The sequence below is a fragment of the Fusarium fujikuroi genome, chromosome FFUJ_chr02, assembly GCF_900079805.1.
Source record: "Fusarium fujikuroi IMI 58289 draft genome, chromosome FFUJ_chr02".
NCBI classification, from domain to species: Eukaryota; Fungi; Ascomycota; class Sordariomycetes; order Hypocreales; family Nectriaceae; genus Fusarium; species Fusarium fujikuroi.
This window is the reverse complement of record NC_036623.1, coordinates 769,541-796,956: the sequence shown is the minus strand read 5'-3', so window position 1 is coordinate 796,956 and position 27,416 is coordinate 769,541. Positions and strand designations below refer to the sequence as shown.

Below are 27,416 nucleotides of genomic sequence, written 5' to 3'. Positions count from 1 at the left end.
TGACTGAAAGAAAGAAAGGCTTGTCATTGTTCTTTTGTTGATTGGAGATTCCGTATCACGATCTCTCTTTGACAAGGGTGAGCTTTCTTGTCCCCTGCTCTCTTCTAAACATAGTAAACAACAGCTTCGTCACAGTCGCACTCTACCTGAGAGAGATCTGCTGTAGGTAAAGCGAGCTACCCCACTATACATGATTCAACTCTTCAAAACAATCCTTGTCGACGCCAGACATGACACAGTAAGAGAGAACAGACAGGGCACTATGTAAGACTCTAATATTTTGGAGCGCCTCCAACAGCCGAGAAACGCTCCAGGTGTAGGGGTGATCTGATACAAACTGATCCACATCCATCTCAATGAAAACGTCACCATGATATTGGCGCCTGGATATACGCCCGATCCAACCAAGGCGGCAGCACACGACCAGGCTGCAGGCTCCAGGCTAGGTAGGGAATACATCAGGTACCGACCAACAGCAAGATGATGATATTCTGAGCTAAACAAACGAGACGGGGAAAAGGGTTTCGGGATCATCTACTGTAAAAAGTTCTTGCACTAAACCGAGCCCCTCGTATTTGCGCAGTAACCGACCGGGCATCCCACCGCATCAAGACATTACCAGGTAGAAAGGTCCACTACATCATTCAAGGTCCCAGTTGTTACGGTGCAGCAAATGGAATGGATACTCACAAAGAACTACCGAGTTTGAAAGGGAAATAAAAGAGAACAAGACCCCTTTTGTCATTCATGGATGCTAAAAGCGGATCAGAGTTTCTAAGCCAGGAGAGGCAGGACGATCACGATACAAAGCAGAGCAACTCCTTGTTCCAGAGCCCTCTCTTTTTGTTTCAGCGGTGGCGCAGTGAAGAGGAGAGCGGCTCAGCAGAGCAGAACAAGGTGACCTGCAGGGTTCGTAAGGCCAGGCATGCTTAGAATGTGTCAAAGAACCCGTCTGTGGTAAGGTGTGCGAGCTTAAACCAAGCCGCCGCCGTAATCCGAGCAGAGTCTGGACACGCTACGGATACTAAACCTCACCTTATTAGCTTAAAACAACCGCCTCAAAAAAAGGTACGGTTACGGTACGGTACGGCATGGTCGGTATAGCTACCTAATAACTCTGCCCTTCACGCTGTAACACGCGACCACATACCAACCCTGGGCAATCTGCATTTGGAGGTTCATTGTTTCTGACACTCTTTCACTGTGCAAGCAGCTGGCGCAGGTTCCCATATATTTCCATAGCCTATCCCTGAATATCCTTGGAGGGGGTTGCGTGTCGCTCTGTTTCACCTCCAATCACTTATACTCTCGCTCACTCACCCCAAACTGTCTGTACATACACACATACACATACATACTGTGCTGAACCTGGGGCTTGGCTTTTCAGCTCCTGCTGCAGCATTCTTGTTAGTCTCTTCGTTTATATCTGACGAAAGCCTTATATCCGCTTGGCTTTTGCCCAGACCTGACCTTAATTCCTCCTCCCCTCCACCTCAAATCCAACCCTTCTTCCGTAACATCCATCCTCTTCCGCATCTCGTTGAACCTGATGATGTGAAGTAGGCCCAATATGCCTTCTTTAGTCTCCTATCTTTTTGCTGTCTTTTTCGTATCATTACTATTTACGAAGCTGCTACATCTATTCATCCACATCCATTCAATAGCCGTCATCGACTTTGTCATCTATCTACCGACCTTCTTTTTACAAGACTTCTTCCTAGTTCTCTTCGCCCGGTTATTGCTGCGCCGAGAGCGAACAATTCTCTCTTTGATTGGATATGTTCTTGGATGCTTTTTAACGTATATGCCCTCGACTTTTACCTTTCCGTTGGATCTCGTTATGGCTAACAGTGGCTGCATAGTTTGATAACGTTCGTTGCTGCGGCATCCGAGCTTGGTTTTCATTATAGAACAGGCGGCGAAGTCGAATGGAGCGACGCCGGTGATTTTGCTAATGACGAGGGTCTCAATGTTTTGATCAGCGAGAGCAGCAGCGTTATTGTTTCTGGTTTAATCATCCTCATCGTCGCATGGTTGCCTCAAAACTACCTGTACAGGGTCTTTGGCGACATCGTATCTGGAATTGGCAAGCGAATCGCTTCAGGTTTGTCGCTAAACTTTATTAAAATGCTTAATTTGCTAACACTTCCAGTCTCTCGGTATTTGCGAGGCAAGATTCGCCCACAGCCACAACATCAGCAGGATCCTGAGAACGCCGAGCCTTTCCTCCAGCGTGTCAACAGCGAAAGTACCGTCACAAACAGTGGCCATCCATCACCTAATTTGAGCCGCGACGCGGATGAGAAGGATTCGGAAGAGCGTACACAAAAGCGGCGCTGCTGTGCATTCATTCCCTCTTGGATCATCAATACCGTCGTCTTGCTATTCATCGGCATCACCTGGGTTGCCCGCCCTGACCAGCCTTATAACCACATCGCAAGCAGTTTGCCTCTACGATTGTCCGACTCTGTACGACCGAAGCTTGGACTCTGTGCTTCTCAAAACGAATTTCCCTTGCGACAGCTCATCGAGAAGTCGAGATGGCAGGATCCCAAGGGCAACTTCAAGGGATGGGCTCCCAGCAGAGAGAACAACGAATTGGTAAAGAAGTACAGAGAGAACCCTCCTGCTTGGCTTCCTAACCCCATCCCCAGCGGTTTTCTCAAGTGGAATCCTGATCGATACAAGGACGAGCATGATAAGAAGGATGGTCCCAGCAATATGTGCCCCAATACTTGGCAGGATCGGGGCTTCTACAACCCAGTCAACGACCCCATGCGAATTACTAACCTCGATCAAGAGATTCTGGCTCCCATTCAAGAGGCACTCTCAAATAACTCGGTCAAGATCAGACATATTGCTCTTATTCTCATGGAGAGTATGCGCGAAGAACTCTTCCCCCTCCAGCAGGGTAGCGATATCCACCGATTCATCATGGAGTCGAACGACGAGAATTCCAGAGATGAAGTCAACGGCCGGGTGTCACGCATGACTCAGAACTTCGAGAAGATCACCGGAAAGCCAGGCAATTATCAAAGCGCAAACGGAAGTGCGTACGATCCTCCCGCGAAGCCCGTATGGAACGACCAGACGAAGCCCGGCTTTGGTGGAGTCAACGTCGTTGGAGGTCTTACCAGCAGCAGTGTCTCAACCAAGAGTCTTGCTGCCGCGCATTGTGGCGCTTGGCCCATGGCCGTCAACATGTTTGAAGAATCCGAACTCGAGAGCTATCAGCCCTGCATTCCGCAGATTCTCGAACTGTTCAACAAAGTCAAGGGCAACACTACGAAGCGAGAGGACAAGTCAGAGAGCGAGCCACAAAAGGAGCGAGATTGGTGGGGATTCGGTGGTACTCCGCAAGCCAAGTTCCATGAGTACCGGTGGAAGCCCGCTTTCTTCCAAGCCGTTACAGACCACTATGACAGACAGGACAAGTTTGACGAGAAGATTGGTTTCGATTTCAAGGTCACCAAGCCCAGATTAGACGAGGAGGCCAAGGACAATCCTGAGATGGAGGAGATCAACTATTTTGGATACCCCGAAACCGATTTGAGGGAGCACATCAGAAAGTTTATCTCGGACGGCCTCGCCGAAGATAAGCGACTCTTCATGTCGCACTTTACCAGCACTACTCATCACCCTTGGGGAGTCCCTAAGTGGTTCGAGAAAGAGAAGTATATGGGTAAAGAAGGCGGCAATCATCAAGACCTAGACAAGTATCTCAACACCATCCGTTTCACCGACGCATGGCTCGGTGAGCTTATGCAGATGTTTGAGGACACCGGAATCGCCGATGAAACCCTCGTTGTCTTTGTTGGCGACCACGGTCAAGCATTCAAGGAAGATTTCTCAAAGACAGGTACCTACGAGAACCGTCATATCAGCAACTTTCGGGTTCCGATTTCTTTCCGACATCCCAGCATTCCTCGGGTGCAATACGAGGCCAACGTAACATCGATCTCTATCCTTCCCACTATTCTCGACCTCCTCGTCAACTCAGGATCTCTCAACAAGAAAGATTCCGAAATTGCTCTCGACCTTGCCCACGACTACGAGGGCCAATCCCTAATTCGCCCATATCAAAAGACACAAGACGGCCGTCGCGCTTGGAACTTTGGACTTATCAACCCAGGCGGTGGTATGCTCACAGTCACCTCAGCCGACGCACCGTGGCGCCTCGCAGTTCCTCTAAAGAAAGACCTCGAATACACATTTACAGATCTCGGCAAAGACCCGCTAGAGCTAGACGCTCTAGACAAATGGTCGATCAAGTCAATGATCAAGGCAGTGAAGCGCCAGTACGGCGACGACGCTGCGACCTGGGTCAAGGAGGCCGACGAAGTTGCCCACTGGTGGGCTCTAGAGCGAAGACGCCTCTGGGGATACAACCCCGACGAGGATAAATGATCCTGTTTTATTATTACTGCTAGTTTTATTTTACGACATGATGCATTGGGTATCTGGGTTTGCGGGTTTGCAATTACTTTTGGGAACTGGTCTTTTGGCATACCCGTTGGCACATGTGTACGGCATACATACATTTAGGGAGAGGCTCCCTGGGAAATGGTTGTTTTCTGGGTTGATGTTTTTGGTCTACAAAATGGCATAGACTTTGAAATTTTACGAATTGTATACTTGATCAACATTGTTTCGTTCGTGGCTTGTGCTTTGGTGATTGTGTTTTAAAGTTGAGCGGCGCATTTGGCTGTGTGGTCAGACTTGTATATGATCGTGGCTATCAAAATGAAACGGTTATGCAGTGTATAATCTGAGAAACTAGAGATGTGTGGCCTTTATTTCTAGAGTATGTTTACGGTGCATTGAATGCTTGGTCATTACTGGTGATAGTCTGTGGACGAAGGCTGATGCTTATTGGGAGCTGTTGTCCGAAGCTATCTTGGTGAAGAAGGGACCGACGAGTTTCAAGTATCGTCATCTAAAGTGTAAAAGTATGAGATGGATTCACAACGAAGTCGCATAGCTCGGCCGCCTTGATATCGGCTACATCAGCTTGAGATGAAAACTGGTGATAAAAGTCCAAGCAACGGATAAAAGCCAACTATATAGCCTCACCCTACAGAACCTATGGGACTCAATATTGCGTTTGCAAAATGTTAACTTGTGAAATTTCAGGTTATGATAGAATGACAGAATGTTGGATTGGATTGCATGATCAGAGCTTTACTGCCAGAGCCGTAGACTCGGAATTGTAAGGATCTAAGGATAGCCTCATTGTGGTACACCAGATCCACGGGTCCGATCTCCTGCAAGTCATAACACATCTGCAGTACCAAGACCGCTTTCCCAAGCTGTCACCGGTTCTCTGGGTTACATAGCTCAAACAGCTATGGAAGCTTGTCGCATGCCTCAAGCCACTAAGGAGCCGTATCCCCCCATGTTGGCATCTCGTGGGCATCCCTTCTCAAGATGCGGCGGTCCAATAACAGGGCTCAATTGGAGCATGCCCCTTCCAGAAGTCGTTTTGATTGCCGAGTTCCTGGGACGATGACGGCGGAACATGTCTCACTAGGCGTGGGCGTGGGCGTGGGCGTGGGCGTGGGCGTGGGCGTGGGCGTGGGCGTGGGCGTGGGCGTGGGCGTGGGCGTGGGCGTGGCGCCTTTCTTGCAGATATCATGTGCATGAACGCAGTCACTTTAACGGGTTCGTCTGTGTTATCTTGATGCCGTGTCAAACCACATGTTGGAAATATGCTTCTGGGCGTTGAGGAAACTTGAATTATATGGCTGCCCTGCTGTTGATGGATGGATCTCCACTATCATGCACTGAATCGAGCACTCCCCAGATGACCCATTGCTACAGTAGCCCCGCCATCAGAAGCATCCAGACTGAAGCAAATCTGGTGACTAAAAGCACCTATGATTCAGTGAAATGATGCAAATTCAAGCATCTGGGATATCTCCATGTATTTCTGAGCCGGAACAATTATGTGGGGAGTCACTTGCAAGCAGGAAAAGGACCTGCCCGCACCTCTCATTCTCTGGCCTTCTTATGCAGGCCCTTCTTCCATTTGCCCAGCAGCAACCGAAATACTGCATCCGTCTCATGAAGATCTTGGTTATCGCCCTGCACCTTTTTCTAAGAAAGGAATAAAAAAGAAACCATCGTGGGCTAGCGACTTTCAGCAGCGTGAAGATCCCAACGTTGCCTGTATTTATTGATACCTGACGGGATCACGGCACAGCAATCACATTGTCGCCTTAGCACCAAACGAGGCAAAGGCCCAACTCATTTCTAGGCCAGAATAAGAACCATCAACTTCTCGCATCGACTTTCTTTTCTTGCCTATAAACTATTGCTCCCTTCATGTTGACATCGGTTGCAGATAAGTGTTTCATCTTGTTCAGAAGCAGTAACCAAACGAGACGAGACACTCGTCAAGACATCGCAAAAGCGTCTGTCTTATTCTGTTCTCCAGTTTTAGGCTCGGTAGTCTGAACCTATACCAGACCCTGCTAGTAAACGGGCCCTTTTTTCATCGACGTCAGACCTTTCTGACACCTGATTGCGAGTCTCATGGAATTTGGTATTATTGGATTTCAGAAGATAACGGCACGACTCAATTGACAACCGGTCCTTTTCCTCAATTGGCGTACTCGGTTACGATCTCTCACGCAAGACATTTGGGTGTGTACAAGAACGGCTAACACACACACAAAGGTACCTTGACGTTCCCGTACTGTATCATACATTACATTACCTTACCTTACCCTTCTATACGATACGACCTTGGCTCACTCTATCCATATCTCGGCCGTGGAGATAGCGGACCGTTAATACTGGGCACCATGGACAAGAATAACCCACTGGACCCGGATTTGAATGCTGCTAGTCTGGCCGATACCGATGACAGCCCAGCCCAAGCCCAAGCACAGGCACAAGAAGAACCAGAGCCAGAGCCAGAGCCAGAACAAGAACAAGAGCCATCGGTTAGCTCCTCCGTCTCCGCCTCCGGTGAACCTTCCGCCGCCGACTTTTCTTCCTCGCCTCGCCGCTTTCATCCACACTCTCATCCACACTCTCATCCACCCTCTTCGTCGCTCACTTTTGGTTACGTTTCTGTTGAACAGCATAATATTCAGCCCAATCCCCCTCGCCAATCCCGTGCTTTCTCTTCAACTTCGGCCTCGCTACTCGCCAATTCTTCTGCTGCCGCTATCACAAGGAAGAGTCGCGGCGCCGAGCCCGTCACTCGAGACGCACACGCAACCGCACGCCGGGCCAGTTTCACGGCAGCTCCAAGCTCGACAACCGCGATCTCGTCCTTGCCAATCAGGAACCCCCGACCTCTAGCACGCACTCGCCGCGAGTCCATGAACTCAGATACCGCTTCTGAAGAACAGACGTTGGCCGATTCGCAACTTTCATGCCCTGGAGAAGAACCCCACCAACTGCGAACTCGCTTACCGTCTGCCAACGAGAATTCCCACACCGTATCGTCAGAAGCTTCCAACGCCGCCAGCCATCGATTGTCTTCTTCCTCAGACTACCAGTCTAGGAGACTCTCCGGTACTTCCATCTATACTCTCGCATCTGCCCGTGGTGTACTCAGCGGTTCATCATCAGCTCATGGTTCAGAGCTAGGCACTCCACCAAGATCTGTACCTGGATTACTGTCCACAGGCAAGAGCACAGCAACAGGCCAGTCTGAAGCAGAGGTCTCCAGCGTCACTGTCACTACTTCTAGCAACCAACCGGGTCAATCAGTCGTGGGACATCCTAATCAGCATCATCTGACCCCTCGCGATCTTCAATCGCAGCCACTTGACTTTACAAAACGAGCTATTCGTCACGACAACATGCAGAGCAGCACGTCTGGCTTACGGCAGGGGCCCGATAGATCCCGTAGCCGAGCCAAGAGACGCTTTAGCGGAAGCACAGCAACCAGCAGTCACAGCCCGAGTAGCGATCGGGGTCCCCACCATCGAGAGAGAGAAGAGGGTATGTTTGATTTACCTTGCCTCTGGAAATCCAAGGCACATTGCTTAGATTCAGGGTCTAACTTGCTGCAGTAAAACCATCACGATTCGGTGTCATTGGTGTGTGCGCTCTAGATGTCAAGGCTCGAAGCAAGCCCAGCAGGAACATTCTGAACCGACTCATCGCCAATCGTGAATTCGATGTGGTGGTCTTTGGTGATAAGGTTATCCTCGATGAAGGTGAGTTTACAAAGGCAAGATTTGTATATTTCAGAACTAAACTAATCCATCCTGTGTGTAGAGGTTGAGAATTGGCCTATTTGGTGAGTAGCTCTTCTCGGTGAGCTGAAGTAGCATAGTGGGGTGCATCTGTAGTGCTGCAAGGGGCACGTGCCGAATTACCCAAAGTGATAGCTAACACCAGACAGTGATTACCTGATCTCCTTCTATTCCGACGGTTTCCCACTTGACAAGGCCATTGCCTATGTCAAGGCACGGAAGCCCTTCTGTGTGAACGATGTGCCTATGCAGCAGATCCTATGGGACCGCCGACTGTGCCTTCACTTACTCGACAAGATTGAGGTCAGGACGCCAAAGCGTGTCGAGGTTACCCGTGATGGTGGCCCTCAATATCTCACGCCAGAGATGGTCAAGCATATCAAGGACGTCTCTGGAGTTTCTCTGGATCCTATTGACCCCTCCCAGACACCGCCTCCCCAGAAAGTAGAGCTTATCGAAGACGGCAATACTATCAGCGTAGATGGTCAAACACTCCGAAAGCCCTTTGTTGAGAAACCAACAAGTGGCGAAGATCACAACATTATCATATATTTCCCCACAGAAGAAGGCGGCGGTGCTCGAAAGCTCTTCCGAAAGATCGGCAACAAGAGTTCCGACTACATCAAAGATCTCAATGTCCCCAGAGCCATCACAGAACCTGGAAGCAGTTACATTTATGAAAGCTTCATGCAAGTCGACAACGCCGAAGATGTCAAAGCCTACACTGTTGGTCCAAACTATTGCCACGCAGAGACTCGAAAGAGTCCTGTAGTGGATGGCGTGGTGCGAAGAAACACCCATGGCAAGGAGTTGCGTTATGTCACAGCCCTTGGTGCCGAAGAGAAAGAGATGGCCAGCAGGATCTCCACAGCTTTCGGCCAAAGAGTCTGTGGCTTTGATATGCTGCGAGCATCAGGCAAGAGCTATGTCATTGATGTCAATGGTTGGAGCTTTGTCAAGGATAATGACGATTACTACGATCATTGTTCCAACATCCTGAAGGACCTTTTTATCAAGGAGAAAATGAGAAAGGGTGGTGTCACTCCCCCTATGCCTTCGCCTGCGCCATCAGATACAGACCCCTTCACACGAGCATCTAATGCGTTCAAGGATCGTGAACAAACCCAGTCTGGTACTAATGGAGTTAGGACGAGCATCAATTCCATTGCAGGTACCACCGACTCGCAGCCCGACGACTCTTCCCGTCGTGCACTCAGCGGCACAGTTACTCCTATTCTAACCCCAGAGAGCGGACTGCCTTCCAAGACACACAGCACGTTGGCGACTCCAGCGATCCCACCCACTCCTGTCGATGTGACCCTGCCGGGTATTTCATCCGCCCCTCCAACCCAGCAGAGTGCTATTGCAGAGCCTCCGTCCGAACAAGCATCCATTGTCCCTGAGCCTCCCCTGCCGACTCACTCCTGGAAGCTGAAGGGTATGGTTTCAGTGATTCGACACGCAGATCGTACTCCCAAGCAAAAGTACAAATTTACGTTTCATTCGGAACCTTTCATCGCACTTTTGAAGGGCCACCAGGAAGAAGTCTTGCTGATTGGAGAAGCTGCACTTGGAAGTGTCGTGCAAGCTGTGGATTTGGCCTACGAACAAGGAATCGAGGACCGCGCTAAGCTCCGGTCTCTTCGAAATGTTCTCGTCAAGAAGGGCAGCTGGCCTGGTACCAAGATTCAGATCAAGCCTATGTTTCGAAAGAAGAAGACAGAAACGCCAGCTATTAGTGAGGAGCTGGTCGCCATGACCGAGGAGAAGAAAGAAATCACTGAAGAAGCAGGCGACTCATCAAAGGAGGATAAGTCCCATCAGGGTCCAAAACGACAAGATTCACTTTCTGGAGTGACAATGTCCAAATTTACCGCCGCCGAGGAGCGTCTGGTTCTCGACAAACTGCAGCTCATTGTCAAATGGGGAGGCGAGCCAACACATTCGGCCCGATATCAGTCTCAGGAACTCGGCGAAAATATGCGCAACGACCTCATGCTTCTGAACAGGGATATTCTAGATGAAGTTCACGTTTTCAGCAGTTCTGAGAGACGTGTGACTACCAGTGCTCAAATTTGGGCAGCATCGTTCTTGGGCAAGAAGGATATCCCTGAGGACTTCATCACCATTCGCAAGGATCTTTTGGATGATTCAAATGCTGCCAAAGATGAGATGGACAAAGTCAAGAAGAAGCTCAAGGGACTACTGCGCAAGGGCAACGAGCGTCCTGCGCAGTTCACATGGCCTGAAAATATGCCCGAACCTTCTGAAGTGCAAACAAGAGTCGTACAGTTGATGAATTTTCACCGACGTGTGATGGATCATAACTACAAAAAGCTACAGAGTGGTGCTGTTACATCCCTCAATGCTATCTCAAATCCTAGTACGGAGAAACTGTCGGGGGAAAACTCAAGCTCATCAATTGCCTCATCACTTTCTCAGGCAAACACTCTCAACCAGATTCAATCAAGATGGTGCTGTGGCGAAGATGCTGAGCTCTTCCGAGAGCGCTGGGAGAAACTCTTCCAGGAGTTCTGCGATGGCGAAAAGGTTGACCCAAGCAAGATTTCGGAGCTCTATGACACCATGAAATTTGATGCACTGCACAACCGTCAGTTCCTCGAATGGGTATACACGCCGCCGAACCACATGCTTGATGAATACACAGCTGCTGGTGCCAGCAGCGTCCCTGGAGGTTCTAACGGTACCAAGGACGGGAAGTCAAAGGAGTCTGAGGATGGCAAAACTTCCGATGATAAGAGTGACAAGAGTCATCAGCCCTCGCCTGAGGGGGCAGACAAGGTGGATGCGGGAAGCAGATCAGCGTCAGTCAAGAAACTGTTTAGAAGACGATCGTTCCTTAACAATCTGCGGCACTTCAACGAAGAGGCACCACCTGAGCAATACTTCCGCCTATACAAGGGCACGAAGCAGACTTCATCCACAGCAGATGCTCATAACGAACCTCTGCAGGAACTGTACCGTCTTGCTAAGGTCCTGTTTGACTTTATCTGCCCCCAGGAATATGGCATCTCGGATAGTGAGAAACTCGAGATTGGTCTGCTAACATCGTTGCCTCTCCTCAAAGAGATTGTGCAGGACCTCGAGGAGATGCAGGCGTCAGATGATGCCAAGTCGTTCTTCTACTTCACCAAAGAGTCACATATCTATACATTGCTAAACTGTATCATTGAGGGAGGCGTAGAGACCAAGATTAAGCGCAGCACTATCCCTGAGCTCGATTACCTTTCTCAGATCTGCTTTGAGCTCTACGAAGCAGAGATGAAATCAGGCGATGGAACATCACCTTACGACGCGCCTACGTTTACGTACAGCATTCGTATCACCATCAGTCCTGGCTGCCATGTCTTCGATCCCTTGCATGTTCAACTCGACAGTCGACATTGCATCGGATGTGCTCCCAGGCGAAGTTTGACACCCCACGCGGACTGGTTGCAGGTCATCAAGACACTCCGAGCCAAATTCAACCAGTAAGTCTTTTCATCCGATGTCCACCATTGCCGTGTGAATATCAACTGACGTCCGTGCAGGGTCAAACTACCAAAGACGTTCCTGGCAGTCAACTTGTCTGATGCCTTTACATTTGAGGACCTTGAACGACAAGGCAGTGATAGCGATGTATTGGAGATGAAGACTGCGCCGTCCAGAGGCATAACCGAGCAACCCAAATCTCCTGGAGATGAGGGTTCAGAGACACTTGCAACTGGTGCTGGCGAAGTTATGATCTCATAGACCGGGGAAGTAAGCCCGAGAGGACCAAGATAAGAGCATATCATGTGTCTTATGTGATAGGGCGTTCAGAGTTCGGGACTTTGCAATGAGGCTTGTCTGATCAGTGATCACCCAATAGTGGCGTAGCCTCTGCAAGTCCCCTTGTACGTTTCATGATGGCGAGCTGTTGACAGAGTATGATGAGTATTGTCACGATTTGGTGTGATATCTCGAGTTATCTTGCATTATCGACATAGAATACCCACATTTAAACAGAGGCAGGCTAGTCACGGACTGGACTGTTGTTACTCTTAAATGAAAACACGAGTTGGCATGTGAAAGTATCTTCCTGTAACCTCAATCTGCACGCTTTCACGTAACTAGTTGTGAGGTACTAGTCGCATTGCAGTTGGCCTTATCGGGTTAATAAGCTCTTCACATGAGAGGCATAGCAGCGGGATCAGAATTGTGGTGTCATTCTGAGATTTCTTGGCATGATTCTTTTTGATCGTGCAAGGTTTTGTTGGGGTTTTTCTCCGAGGCTCGGCACAGCATGGTTAAGATCCCCCTAATTGAGAGAAAAACCAACAGCGTGGGATCGGTAGTCTTGAGCATAGATAAAAAAGGCTCATACTTCGGAGCCCCAGAAACCGGGCATCTGGGTCAGAGTATTAGAAAGCGATCGCCGGCAAACTTTCCTTGTCCTGAAACTCGCTCCGAAGTCGTAGATTCAGTATCAACTGACATCAGGGGTGAAGTTCTAGGGCGAGGTAACGAGCAAAGTAGTCTAGATGTGGTGTTATCAACTCCGAGCTTTGCACGGGGAACTTCTACACCGATGTGCTAATGACCAGATGGTGGAGGTGTTCACAACAGACCGACAGGGACCACGGTTGTTTGATTACCCAGGACATAAGTTCGACTTGCGTTCTGGAATTTGTGGATTATGATGGTAGGCTCTCTTGGTGGTCTGTTGAAAAATGCCATCACCTGATACGAAGTCCAGGCTTGACGTTTGCCAAGCACAAACCCACTGAGCCATGCAGAGCTGAGGAAAAATGTTCAAAAATAGGAAACAACAGCCTTACAATTCAATTTGAGTTCCGGAATCAGGAGATGAAACATCCAGCTCAACGCATGAGAATTGTGAGACAGCCTCTGAAAGCTAAAGTTGAGTGAGGCACATAGAATCTTGAGTCCAAGCTTCAACACATGCAAACTGAAGCTCAGAGACACTACCACTATGGAGTCAGCGACGTCACTCAAGATCGAGAGGGTTCAAGACAGCGGGATGGTGACCGTATACGGCAGAGACTCCGCTTGGAGATCAGAGACAAGTGAGGCACTTGCAGATGGGGGAAATGTGATGCCGGTACCCCGGCAGATGTGGACTGGGCCGTTCGATACGCTCAAGTCGAGATGAAAAACCATGTATGTCAGATTTTGACATGCAAGAAGATCCAATTGCACTCTGAACGGGTGTGGGAACACGTATCCGTCGACTTCGAAAGCAGAAAGGGCAACAACCGATCAATTGCTTCTTGTTACTCATTATGGTCACTGCCAAGGGGATGAAACCCAGGCGAGGCGGTCCTCTATTCCATTTGGCCGAATATTGTGGTGGTTGAAGGAGGAGCAAACTCTCTCTCAGCAAACGCAATGGTGTTGTATATGCGGTCCTCCTGGTTTCAGTTTAAGAAGCGATGCGTTAAAATGAGGGTTGAACGCCCGTTGAAGCCCATGTAGGGCATTCTGGACATTCAACGGCCACCGATCTTGGCTTGTGGGAGCCAGGGTCCCGGACGGGTGGCTTTCCAAAAGTGTGGCAGACTGCAGGACACTTGCAGCTCGCAGCGGTTTGATGGTGACCAGGGGGTTTGTCGACATGCCTTAGTGGAAATGGGGGCGGTTGAAATGCCGGGACAGCCAGATTAAGCCGGCGACAGGCTGGTTGTGGGTGGACAGCGGATTTGGTGTCGTTTCCGGGGAGAGTAAACTGTGCCGGGTAAGCTGGTGGTCCGTGTGAGGGTCGCATGGTGTTGAAGTCAGCAGATTCAACGATTGTAGCAGGTACCCTAAGATCATAGGTAGGTACTAAGGTAGGTAGTCAGTTGAGCAGGATGAAGATATCTGCCAAGAGAGCTCTATGTAGGGTAGCTATCAAAGAGGATCTCAGAAAGTCCAATACCGGATAATTAGAGATGGTAATCAGGCGGATTACCATATCTGGGCGGCTGAGACTTGAGATCGACTATGGAGTCGCCATGCATCTGGAAAATTTGGTAGCGAGGCGAAGAGACAAGCGACAAGGCCTGCCACGTTGTCTTTTTCGATCAAGCAGGCAGGGAACCACAGCACATGCAGGCAGGCATTTCCCTATAATCCTTGCTTGATTTAATAACCGGGAGGTGACGACGGTTGACGACGGTGCGTGGGTATGTACATATGTCGATGTCGATGTTTGTGGTGAAGATGGAGAAGCTAAGAGAAAGAGTTCCGAGATACAATGGAAAATAAAATAAAAGGGGTGGCAGACGAGATTTCGATTACAGGGTCTTGAGAAAGCGAACTAGAGGCAGGTATTCAGAGTAGGAACGGAAAGGTAACAGTCGGTAGCTAAGGGCAGGCAGGTATGGATGAGTTGATGGTTTCCTGGGTTCATGTTCCAATCCGTGTAAGCGGAAAGTGGAAAGTGGAGGAGGAGGGGATGGAGAAGGAGAGAGTATGTGGTCATCCATCAGTCACAGATCGAAAAAGGAAGTAGGCCCAGAACAACTTCACTTTGCCTCGGTGCATCTCGCTGAAAGGGGATAATCAGAATCAGACCATACACACACACACACACACACGCACACACACAAGCGTAAGAATTCGTTAATACCCGGATTATGTTATAATGACAAAATGTGACTTTACATCCATACCAAGTCAGCATTTGTCTGAGTAAACAAACATATTCGGCAGCATTATCACCACTGACGAAAAACCCCCACAAGCCGCTACAAACATGCGGGACAACGTAATTAGATCCATGGGTAGGAAGTGTAAATGTCATTAATGTCCCTAATAAACGGGACGGGTCGACCGGCCTAAGCTAGAGTGGACTGAGGCGGGCGGTTAGTGAGTGAGGCTCAACATCGTCATGAATCCAGCATTGGGATGGGGGTCCACGAGTTGCAAGGATATTCAGCCACGCCTCCCCGCCAAACGTGGGTGAATAGCGAATGCTCGCCTGTATATCCGAAAAGGTGCAGCAGATGGGATAGCGTAAAGCTGACCAATGCAACAGGCAGATGATGATTAGACAAGACACGACAAGACAAGACGTTGGGATAAGTGACCGCCAAACCGCGGCAACAACTCCGACTGCCCATCTTACCGCGGCGACATTACCGGTGTGAACAGACTGCATATGCCCAGGCAAACTTGTTCGAAAAAGGTACAGAGGCAGTCAGTTGGCAAAACGGCTGTCATAAAGAACTAGCTTAATTCCTCAGCTATGATTGGTCGCTATACTCCAGAGTTGTTTTACGGCCCTGCAGCTAAAAGAGAGACCAACATGCGCCAACAAGATGTTTCGGACGGGAGTTGATTGTGGCGTTCGAGGGCCTGAACGCAAAGACATTAAAAACGAAAAAACACTCTGTAAGAAACGACAGAGCAGAAAAGCACTGGGCATGGCAGGCATAGCGACAGGGTTATAAGTCCACGAGCCCCGGAACGAAGCCGATTTGGTACTGTACGTTCAATGAAATAAGAAGTGATGAGGCGGCTGTTTGTATTGGTTGTGCTTGGACAATCAGAATCAGGACATGAAATTTGATAATGGCTGTTTGAACGGGAGATATCCAGAGTACCGCCAACAAATGATCGGCTGGGTACTAGGTTTGATGACAGGGACAGCGCTCCGTTCAACATTACTGCATCCAGCTGTTGTTTCCTACGTATTGTTCCCTGTTGACGAATGTCATATGTATGTATGGAGTTGAGTATTCACACCGATGATCCCCCAGCCTCAGACTCAGAAAGCACAGAGACTTGTGGGCGGAGGCTCCGGCGAGTTTCCAGTGGCATGATTTCGTTTGGGCAAGGAGCATTAGGGTTTGCAGGATCATGGACTTTTGACATGGTGAAGTTCGCCTAGTGACAATGTTTGAGGTTTAGGGCTGAGTTTCCAGGCGTGCTTTTGTTGCAGTGGAGGTTCCATTCGAAAACCTTGGGTAGAGAGGCCCGGGCGGTTGGTAATAACTATGTGTAAGTCGTATATGCACGGGGGAAAGAGACGACAACCTAAGAGGTGATTGACACTTCAACTTATTTGAAACCGAGTGCCTTCCAGATTTGTTTGTGGTGGCTTGGTTTATTCTCCGAAGCCGCACTTTTATATCAACACTCTTCAATTGCTTGTTTTTATTAGTTCCGTCTGTCTAGGAGGTACTAGTTAGTTGTCTCTTGATGAACATCTCTACTCCATTTGGTACCTTTTCCCAGACTCCCTGTTGTGCTGCGTATAGAAGCCTCCTCCAATTACGACACGTCGAATATCTTGCACTAGGATCATTACCCCTTCGGTAAATATCCTATCTTGACATTGGATGAGTATGATTTCTTACCCGCGCCGCGGGGTGGGTCCGCTTCTTCTTACATCACACTCAGGGATGAATGGATGAATACAAACTCCCAAGACGTGAAAAAAAAACACTAGAAGTCCATGTTGTTGTCTTTTACCGGATCACACCTTTTTAAACACAATTTCAGATCGTGATGGTCAGAAGCAAGAACCTGACCTGTGACCTCACCAGGCAGTCTCACTATTTCAGAGTGGACATTTCGCCTCGGCACGGCCGGTGTGCTAACTCTTAGAGTCTAGACCAAGGTTTTGGGTTTATCTGTCGCGCTTTCGGTATCGATTCCGTAAGGGCAGTTTTACAATGCATGCCTCTGCCTTCAGAAGCTGCCTAGCACCACTTCACGAGCTTTTTTTTGGCTCCCCTTTTGCGGCTTACGCCCAATCCAATCCAAGACACTTCACAAGTCTTTTTTCAGTGCTGCACCCCCCCAGAAGTGGCCCAGGAGCGTAAGGTAGTGGAGGTCTCCACTGTGAAATATGATCCTGGCGCTGCTGGGCTGGCCCCGAGAACCAGGACACAGGTGCCCTATGGTGGTTAGGTTTGATTTGGGTGTGCCTCAGCGAAGCCCTGCCATTCCAAATCAGTTGGCTTTTTGCTTGTGGCTTTTTTGAGTCTTTCTGCTTCTGCCTTATTTCTTAAGTTTGAGGTGTCGTTTAACCTTTAACTTTACCTTACCTTACTCGTATAGGTAGGTAGGTACAATATCCTACTGTAGCACACCATCCATACCTGAGATACCTTAGATACGGAGTGCGTTAGTTGCTAAACAAGTTGACTTGCGTTATCTTACCTTGGGGAATTTATTCTCCTCATTAATCTGGCATTCCCCTCCTCTGAAATCGAGTCGTCTCTTTTTCTTCCCAATTGATTCCTCTCTTTCAGTCTGTTTGAATACTGTTCGTTCGTTCGGTCGTCCATAACCGACACGCAGTAATTGGCCGTACCTAGCGCGATCAAACAAGGCGACGTACCTGCATCAGTGGATACCTTAAACTCTTGCAGTCCATGTTATCCCCATTCCCAACCCCATTCGATCCTGTCTAATTGAAATTCAATGTGATAGTGGAGGTTAGGTTAGGATCGTACCCTTACCTTGTCATTCGGTCTCGGTACCTGACTGACCATCCACCACTAACTACCTAACTCGCTCACTGATTCACTCATTCACTTTTTTTTTTTGCTTGTGCTTCTCGGTCGTTCGCTGCCTACAGACCCCATTCAATTGCTGGAACCGATCCCTAGGCTGTTTTCCTTAGAGCGCCCCGTCTTCCAACCTAAGATATACACCCCCTTCCCTTCCCTTCCCTTCCATCCAATCTGTTAGTGGAGGTTTCCCTTCCCTGGGCGTCTCTTCTCCCCCTCCCCCTCTTTATTCTTCTCAATCTTCCAGAAGCGTCAAGGACAGGGCATCCTTTACGAAACCCCGTCCGCCTGTACCGTACCGTACCTTTAACGGGGCACATCTGGGATTTGGGCCGATAGGAGGAGAGTACTACCTATACTTCTGAGTTAGTACAGGCAGTGCAGTGCAGTACTGTACTGTACTACGTACGACTTTACCTACAGTACGGAGTACATCTAAGGACCTTACACTCAAGATTCCACATTAACTGTCTTTGATGCCCTGGCATGGGCATGACGGCTCAAGACCAAAAGGACAGTCAGGACAGGATAGGGTCGAGCAAGGGCACGGCCTTCAACATCGTCCGTCCGTCCCTCCATCCACACATCCATGATTTTGGGACCCGTTGGCGGGTACATTATCGCCAATGTCCCCCGGGAGTCCCTCGTTGTTGTAACATTGAAGCTACTGTACCAGAAGAACGAGCCCCCATATCCGTATCCATATCCATACCATACCCATAGTTCATCTACCTTACCTCACTTCACATAACCTTGCTCCCTCTGGTCTTTGCTCGCTCGCTCGCTTTGTCTCCCGTCAATCGTCCGTTTAATCTACTCAACTTGGTGTTGGCACCACCTTGTCGGCATTTCCGCCTCGTTGCTCGTGCCTCTTCCGTCGTCTATCTCCCAGGCCCGTTGCTGCAAGCCTCATCCCGGCCCTCCTCATCCCGGCTTGCCGTTTGACAGTCCTTCCTTGCAAACGACATCATATCAGAACTCTGATCTTTGTTCTGTACCTTACATTTGAACCGCATTGCATTGCCTTGCTTGCACTGCAACGACCGACTGAGCGTGCAACTGACACCAACACCGAAACTCTGTCACTTCGCCTGCTCCTCGCTCCCGTTCTCAAGTATAAAGACCTGTGCTCCTCCTCCCTCTACTCAGCTGTTGATGAATCACGACGTCTTCCACAACAACTCTGACACATTGCCTACTCTACTACTTCAAATCTCACCTTTTACACCCATAAAGGGACAGCTCTCATCCTGTTGTTGCACTGCATTATCAACATCTCACCGCACTCCGCCTTGAAAGCCCTGACGCTTCATACAACAGCTATCGTGTAAGTCCAAGGAAGAGCGGACATGAGGTTGCGTTCAGCATACCGCATCTAACATATCTGCTTACAAGTTACATACAGCCCATGTTGGGTTGTCTGTCTGTCTCATGCATGCATGCAAGGCTAATATTGTATTCCCCCAGGAACATAGCCGCATCCAATCAGGCCATCAAATCTTGTGAGAGGGCTCAAGAGACTCTCGACAGCATCTACACCTTTACTGTACCACCCACAACACCGCCACAATTCCCGACAAAATGGCCAACGCTTGCGCCCACCAGTTCCGAATGATCAAGTCGGACAACACTCTTGTCCAGTGGATCTGCCAGCACTGTCGGTCCGGTCCTCACTGGATGATCTGGGAGTGCACCTACTGCAAGCTTCACCTATGCCGACCTTGCACGCAGTCTGCTTAACGGCTTGTGTGTACATGCGCAAGTCACTTAATGCCGAGACAGTCTTTGGCAGCCACATGCGAAAATGGGTGTGCAGCTGCTTTGTTGCACTTTCACTTTTTGCTTCTGCTTCTGCTTCTGCAACCTCGCTCGGCACCCACTGAGATGGCCTGACTTACAAAACGTGAGAGGCTCAACCCAAGTAGAAAGTGGAAAGCTTCTCCTTCTTGGTCTCGGTGCAGATGCACATTTGCGATCAGAGAAGATGGTCTCAGCATGGGCATTTGATTTGATTGCGCTTTGCACAAGTTACTTGCTGCTACGCTACACTACAGTGCGCTACGTACTGCGGAACGGCAGCCCGGAGCTGGCTCTGGATGCACGGCTACCGAACCGTCACACACCCCCTCGCGTGCACCCATCACAGCATTTCTTTTTCACTTTCAGTTGACACACAACGTCATTTCGACTTAAACTCACTGGCTTGAGAAATTTCCTATCATGTCCAGTTCAGCTGAGCTGAGCTGGGCCTCGAAGAACAACACATACGCATGCACTGGACGAGACATCAACCAACAAACAAACAACTGGGAGTACATTAGGAGCTGATACAGTGACTCAGTCGGGCTGTGTCAGTGTCCCCTCTGGATATTCGGCCAAACGGTGGTATTTTGGGTGACTTTGACTTTTTTATTATGTACGCTTCTGCCTCTGAAGTCCATGACGGAATAGCGCCCTGCACGTTCCACGTGGGAGATTCCATTCACAGGGACCTGTGGCCCGTTTTCGGAATTGTGCAGCACTAGTCACCCCCTCCCCCTTGGCCCTTGGTCCTTGCGACTTGGAGCTCTCACTAGCTCACCAAGCTCCAACGCTTCTGTCTCGGCGTCTTGTTCGCTTGTGGCCCTACCCAAGTCGACAACCCAAGCTTACAGGGCCAGGCCAGACCAGCCTAACACTCAACGCAACGCAACGATGGGAAGACCAGACTGTTAGACGTGTCATGTTGCTGGAGCTCTCCTCCAATCTACAGTCCCAGTTACGAACTTTCCCATTTAGGAGATCTGATCTGTTACAGGTGATCCTGACTGGTCTCTTTTGATGTTGTCTCTTTTCTTCATTTCTTCTCCTTTTCCCCCTTTTCCTTTCCGTTTTCTCCTCCTTGTAATACCTGGCTTGTTGTTCATCGCCTGCATCAAAACGGTGTTTGTTGGTTTTTTTTTTTTTTTTTTTTTTTAATATTCTTGTTTCTTTTCTTACTTTCGGAGGGTTTACCCCACGCTTTGGTCTTATCTCCTCAACCTACCTCCACTGCCAGAAGCAACTTTGGCTGCTGACAGTACTTTTGGGTGGGAGACAAGTCAATGGGGGAACGTCGTTATGACCTCATCTTATTGGAGCCAGCAAAACTTTCGGTTTGGCTCATGGCGCAAGGACAGAAAAGCAACGATTTCTATGGATGGGACTGGTGTTTTTTTAGGGTCGGCGCTCGACATAGACTATGGCTCAAGCCAGACAGATACGGGGCGAACCAGAGGATATCAAGAGGATGAGAGGAACACACGCATCAACTTTTAGTGTATTGCTATCGTCATAAATGAAAACATTCTACTTCTAGCTTTGAATCCTTCTCTACCACTAAATACTAGCTAACTAAGTGATTGTCATCGTCATCATCATCGACGAGGTGGATGTGAAACTGAATCATGAACAAGATCTTGATTAGTAGTATCATTACCTCAGCGGGAGTTTTCCCCAGTCTCTCCATCTTATACAAGAAGCCTAGCAATTCAATCTGATGAGCCTTGATTGGCCCGGAGTTTACGAGTAAGTTCACGACGTTAGGCACAGTAGCTGCTGACTAGTGGTACCTGCCTAGGCTGCCTTCTCATCCCCAACCCCAATGGATGGAAGGCAAGGCCCAGAAACTTGAGGTAAGAGGTGAGGTGGACATTGGACAGTGAGGAAAGAGGCCAGAGTCCTGTAATCTCCCCTCACACCTACCTTACCTTACCTTAACCTACTAAAGTTACCTACGGCATTGGTTGCCCTTTCCTCTTCTATCGTCCGCCTCGGGTCTCGCTCGTATTGAGTCCCTGCCTTCTCTTCCAGTGCGTGCGTGCACCATCGTGTAGATCTCTTGTCTCATCTCATCACGATCCTACCTTTTCAACATTCTCATTACAACACCACTTTAAACTTTTCTCTCCTCTCTTAGCACCTCGCTTGGATGCTTACTTCACTTCCCTACCCTTCCCTTCCCCGAGCCATTTTGACTGGATTGGACTAGGTTGCGCGGGTCAATGCGATCGCCTTGCTCATGGACAACCAACTTCCATTACCAGACACAAGCTTACGTGGAATAATGTGCATCATCTTCTAATGGAAAACATCCGGATGGCTGTGGCAGTCTTGTGGAGCGTCGCAGTCTGTGTCTGTGCCATGGCGCAGCGAAGGAAAAGAAGCTACAGCACCTACTTCACTCTGAGGGAGCACCAGCACCGACATCGTTGACAGAGCTAGTTATGGATACCTTTTTTTAACGCGCGTGATGCTATTCTAGGCTTCACGCCGCCCCCAGTCTGATCGACGCTCTTAGCGGCCCACCAAAAAGACCAATCTTCACCAGAAGCCTTCCAGAACAACTTAGAAGCTGTCTCGTATTGTTTCCACTCTACACACGGTGCACTCGCGAGCCCAGGTCCCCCAGCTTAACGCTTCAAACGGTGGAGAGCAACGTCTACATACGAACCAGGGGTTTTCCTAATCACCGAAACACGCCAATCCTGACGTAGACGCTTACAGCCTCGCAAATGTTTCGATAACAGGTATGATACACACAACCACCATATAAACTTTGGTATTCAATCATGGCTCGTTTCTACGGAACTATCTTGAGTCATGCCGACAACCTTAACAACTATCACGAGGCACGACACACCCCCATGGTTAACGGATCCGACATCCCGCCCGCCCGGCCGACACGGTCCCATCGGGGAACGTACCCGGAGTTTTTGAGGTGCTTTGCGAGCTGTCCGAGCATACATGATAGTATCATTGTTAATTCAGGCTTTCGCCTCACTCATTGGCCCGTTGGTGGTTCGCTTAGAGACTGGCCCGAACTCTTTTGCCCTGTCTCGCTTTGTTTCAAACCTCACAAGCATCAGTTGACGAGCTCTTTGACCATGCACATTCATGTCACTCAAAGATCGGAGTGGCAGGGCATGCCATGCTCTTCAGATTGTGCTAGGGCTTTTGTGCGACCAGTTCGTGTGACGACCTCGTCATACTTCGGCAAATCATTAGAATGCACGAGTTGATGGAACGTTTCCAGATGCTCGGACAAGAAGTTGTCAGTTGCGTGTGACTACTCGCCTCCGGCCCTTTACGGACACTGCCATGCCGAAGAGAGACCGCTCCGTCTCGGCGTCGGAGGTCAAGGGCTGAACCCAGTCCCCACCCCTCCGGCCTCCCGCACCGAGATATGTCGGACGGACACTGGGCGTTTGCGGCCGGACACAAAACTGGTTTGGGTCACATCTGCTCTTACGAGCTGCCTTCTTTGCAAGATTGTGCATATTCAAAGATATCGGCCGTTAGTTTGAGGGCGGTTCGCTGAGGCAACGTTGCTGCACTTGTCACTCTTTCGGGTACCTTGATCGAAGAGATGGGTATGTTTATTCAGGCAAGTAAAAGCCAACACGGTAGCAGGCCCAGCAGAGCCGCAGCCGTCAACCAGAATGATAGAACTATGGGTATGCTCGACTTCGTATCTGAGGAAGACTGGTAGTATTTTGCGATTTTGGGGTCCCCCAATGCCCAATCCCATACAGTACGCTCAGTGCTTCTCTTGGTCACCTCCACACTGTCACCAATGGATATGGTCGTATCGCCACCGGGGTTACTGGTTAGAAAGCCGTATCTGCCGAAGACTGGAGAATACTTTGATCCAGTATCGACTCTTCGGTCAGACATGAGCTTCTTGAGTACCGTGCCACGCTCCCCTTTGGCAGCACGGCCGGTGGAGTAGTCAACGTTGAGCGAGGTGCATCGTCCGCACATCTTGGTGAGAGCTACTTGATGGGCTCCATTAATGGTCAGTTGTGCCCAAAAGTCCTCATCCCATGCGGTCTCACCATCCAGAACAATGTTAGGTCGCATAGCCTTCATTTCAACATCGCATGTCGATAGCCGGGCTTTGACGTTGTTGAGTGATTCTTCTGTGGTGAACAGATAGGGCGCACAATCAGTAAAGGTAATCCAATCATCCTCGGTGGCTTTCTTCCCTAAAAGGTGGTTGAGAAGCAGCATTGGCCATGGCGGGGGAGTAGCCTGACTCTTGGGAGAGAATGTTCCCAGCACAGGGCGTCGACCATCGCCAATGAAGACGAGAGCTGTCTCGAAACCAAAGCAAGCGGTGAACCATGCATCATATTTGGGTCCCATGCGGTATGCAATAACGCGACTTTGATGTAGGCTGACGTCGGCCTTGCTCAATTCAGTGATCTCCGGTTCAATTGGGACTTCAAGTACAGTGTCCTGCTCTGGTTTCCACGGCACAAGTGGTTCTTCTGGAATCAGGTACTTGACCCGGATCTTGTCGCCAACGACTTCTTGTGCGAAAAGGCTGCATTCTGGGTGACCGGACAATTGGATCTTGCTGAATTCGCCCGACTTCTCGATCTTGTAAAGCATAAAATGACGGTCATACTGAAGCCCTTGTGGGCCTAATTTGGCCGACTCGACTTGAATGCCTCGAAGTCCTTTGATAGGATAGTACCAAAGCTATCATGGGCTATCAGCAAAAGTCCAGGACCCCCGACAGAGATTGACGTGAGTGAGGCTTGATCGGACTTACCTGGGTAATCTTCATTATTTCTTGATGTGTTGTTTGACAGCCGGTCAACAGGACAAAGCAACAATGTTTATGTTGTGAATGGAAGAACTGGATTGCAAATCAGGTACGAACCCCTCGTTGACTAGGTACCTAGGCAAGCCACAGCCAACTCGAGCACTAACCAAAGGTACCTAGTTCCTGTTAGTTTTGAGGAGGTGACGCAGGCAATTGAGATAACATAGAATTCGGCTCCCGCTACCGAAGATCTCACACCGCATCTACACGTACGTCCAATCACAAACTATTGATTGCAATACACTCTTGGAGTACATTCGACATCAATTTCAGCTGGACGAGCCCAAGATAACTCATTGAGAGTTCTTATTTCCTTCTTTACATTAACACTGTCTTTCATTGTTTTTGTTGCCTCGGTTCCGAGTTCGGAAGACCTCCACTGTCGGAATCCCCCCGCTGTGTTCCGCAACAGACATCACAAGACGAAAGACAACAGCCATACAAGTGATTCATCATACCATTGTTCCCTCCTTTCTAATTTGACTGAGTAACTTGCCAGTCGGATTCGGGCAGCTCATAAGTGTAACTGACATGTCCTCAGCCCTTCAGAGTCGGAGTGGCTGGCAGTAGAGTTCAAGGGCGTCGTTGACATGGCCCTCCATTTTCCGGCATGTGCAATAACACATCACGAAGAGTTAGAAAAGAGGCGTCGCGACCAATTGATAGTCACTCAATTCTATGTTTATCAATTTCTTCTGTAAATACCAGGGATAGAGCTGAATCTTAGCCTAGTATATCACAGAGTTGTGAAAAGGAAGATCTTTATTCTTATCTACCTTATACTACATGGGCATCCAGATTCGATATAACTACGCTAGATTCTTCTATGATCTTGACATTTGTGCAGTGCTCTCGTGAAGTGAGATTGACGATTTCATTCCTCCATGATTACAGGTTATTCACGACTTTAAATGCAGTGCCATTGTCATTTGATCGGCAGATAGAGAGACTTTACTATGACGGGGAATCTCAACTTCTGCGTGTGAGATAAAGAGCCTTTCTCTAAGACCTTTATCAATACAATGGCTTCATCTGACAGATTGAAGGAGGGAGACTTCCTTATCTCTACAACAGCCCACCACTTTCTGAAGCCATAGAATCGTGCTCCATCTGGAACTTGTATGGCTTCATGCGGCTTCGCTACCCTGTACTCACAGCACTCTGTTTCTGACATTTAATCTGAATCCTGTTATAACCCTCCGGTGATTGGTTTCTTCAGAGCTGCTTATACGGTGAGCAATAAGTTCTCGATTTTTGTCGTCTCAAATGATAATCTCGGTTTAACATTCTTACTAGCTTTAGCATCAGCCAGATACGTCGCCCAGCCCTCCGGGAGCAAGAAAACACCGGACCTTAATATAAGGTGTCAAAATAAACTTACCAAAAGGTATCCTAGATTTATGCTAAATTTAAGCTTAACTTGTGCTAACTTACCTCAGTTTTTCTGTTATATAGAGTCGAGGTCCTGAGTTTTCTTTCCTCCCCTAGCCAACCTAACAGTCTCATTATACTCATCGCTGATGTTGAAAGTTCTCTATTTCTCCAACGTCGTAGTCTTCGAAACGACGTCTTTGAGATCCAGAAACACGTTCATATTAGAGACATTACTCTCTCTGGTCGTGGTCGTGAGACTGGCCGGCACTTCGGACGCTGTGCTTGAACACAACCATAGACCATCGATCACTGTCCCACTATGATAGCCTTGGTCTTTATGACAAGCGAGAGGCTTCTCTCGCAGTCATTATCAGTACAGCATATTCTCCTTATTCTTCATTCACAGGACAAGATAAACTTTCGACGGCTTCCCTTTCGTGTCCCACAGGACCATGAGTCAAGCAAAATGTCCGTTTCGAGCGTATTGGTAAAATATCCGGCGATGCTTGACGGAATAGTTTCGTTTATAAACATTGGTAATGGCTATTTGCGCAGAATCATAAGAGATACCTTGTTGGTGCTGTGATACACTTGCTATCACAGGCTGTTGCAGTTGTATTATGAAATCACTTCCGGTTCAACACCAATAACTCGAAGGAGATATTGTTGGGCGGCAAGACCAATATGCCTTGGTAGTGTGCGTACAGCTTTCTAACACAGAGCAGAGGCGCAAGGAGAATACGTAAACCCAACCACTTCATCCAGCATCGGATTGGCGAGCTGAGCTGCATTGCATCTTCTCGCCTCTCCTAAAGATCGGCACTCAAGGTAACATGAGTGCTGACATGACGGTATCATCGCGTCTGGTCGGACCCGAAAAGCGAAGCACATGCCGTGAGCCTCGAGAAAGGATTCATCGTTATCGCTGACACTGCCACCAAGACTGCATGATAGCAATCTTTTTTTGGTCCGTGTCGATCAGAATGGGAATTTGTCTAGGGTTTCATCGATTAATAGCTCCCAGGGACGTTAAAATAAGATGTGGATATTGGGTGAATAAGATCGCGCAGCTAACAAATCCAGCCAAACATCATCTCGCGGCTCGACGTCATTGCTGACATCTATATTCCTAGCCATGAGGGTGGCGTCGTAGCGCGAGATGAGACCTTATCGAGCCATTTCCTTGAAACACCAGCTGGTCAGTGACATGGTCATCCCATAGAGGACTTCAGTTGACCAAGTCAGATCAGCCCTACGTCTTCCTTTCCTATTGAAAATCGTTTTCGCTAAGCCTTAGCTCCCCACAACTCAGAGGAGTCAGAGCTGAGCAGATGCAAATGCGCCTCGACCTAGGCTTTATCTGGTTTGACCAGGCGCTGACGACCCGCAAGAGCTGCCGCCTCTGATGTAACAGACCCTGGCCTTGTCCTTGTTGTTGAAGCATTGGCTGCTGGCATCGGCAATATGGAGAAAGAGAAAAGAGGCTGACGGCGTTTCTTGGCGTCCCATCGCTAAAGAACCTGGATTCCATATCAAGACATATCATTCAGCACGACGTTGCTTCGTCACAGGAATATGGTCTCTTTCTCGTATAGCCGGCCTGGCCAATGGCGAGATAATCGCTCCGACTCTCCGCTCAGAAGTGACTGTAAATATTACAATATCTTGAAACCCTAGTAGGATTCTCGA

General features: G+C 49.0%; 4 protein-coding genes; 3 read left to right on the top strand and 1 right to left on the bottom strand.

Annotated features, from left to right (window-relative positions):
• Nucleotides 1-1,570: 1,570 nt before the first annotated feature.
• On the top strand, nucleotides 1,571-4,407 carry FFUJ_05041 (uncharacterized protein; the record flags this gene model as incomplete). XM_023571601.1 has 3 exons in its annotated part: nucleotides 1,571-1,800; nucleotides 1,863-2,104; nucleotides 2,153-4,407. The coding sequence occupies 3 exons, from the start codon at nucleotides 1,571-1,573 to the stop codon at nucleotides 4,405-4,407; spliced, it is 2,727 nt and encodes a 908-aa protein (XP_023425880.1).
• Nucleotides 4,408-6,806: 2,399 nt separating this feature from the next.
• On the top strand, nucleotides 6,807-11,969 carry FFUJ_05042 (Asp1-like protein; the record flags this gene model as incomplete). XM_023571600.1 has 5 exons in its annotated part: nucleotides 6,807-7,959; nucleotides 8,031-8,177; nucleotides 8,239-8,260; nucleotides 8,366-11,707; nucleotides 11,768-11,969. The coding sequence occupies 5 exons, from the start codon at nucleotides 6,807-6,809 to the stop codon at nucleotides 11,967-11,969; spliced, it is 4,866 nt and encodes a 1,621-aa protein (XP_023425879.1).
• Nucleotides 11,970-19,303: 7,334 nt separating this feature from the next.
• FFUJ_05043 (uncharacterized protein) lies at nucleotides 19,304-19,605 on the top strand (the record flags this gene model as incomplete). XM_023571599.1 has 2 exons in its annotated part: nucleotides 19,304-19,379; nucleotides 19,454-19,605. The coding sequence occupies 2 exons, from the start codon at nucleotides 19,304-19,306 to the stop codon at nucleotides 19,603-19,605; spliced, it is 228 nt and encodes a 75-aa protein (XP_023425878.1).
• Nucleotides 19,606-23,122: 3,517 nt separating this feature from the next.
• FFUJ_05044 (uncharacterized protein) lies at nucleotides 23,123-24,314 on the bottom strand (the record flags this gene model as incomplete). XM_023571598.1 has 2 exons in its annotated part: nucleotides 23,123-24,226; nucleotides 24,300-24,314. 2 exons carry the CDS (start codon nucleotides 24,312-24,314, stop codon nucleotides 23,123-23,125), a joined length of 1,119 nt encoding a protein of 372 aa, XP_023427147.1.
• Between the last annotated feature and the right edge of the window lie 3,102 nt (nucleotides 24,315-27,416).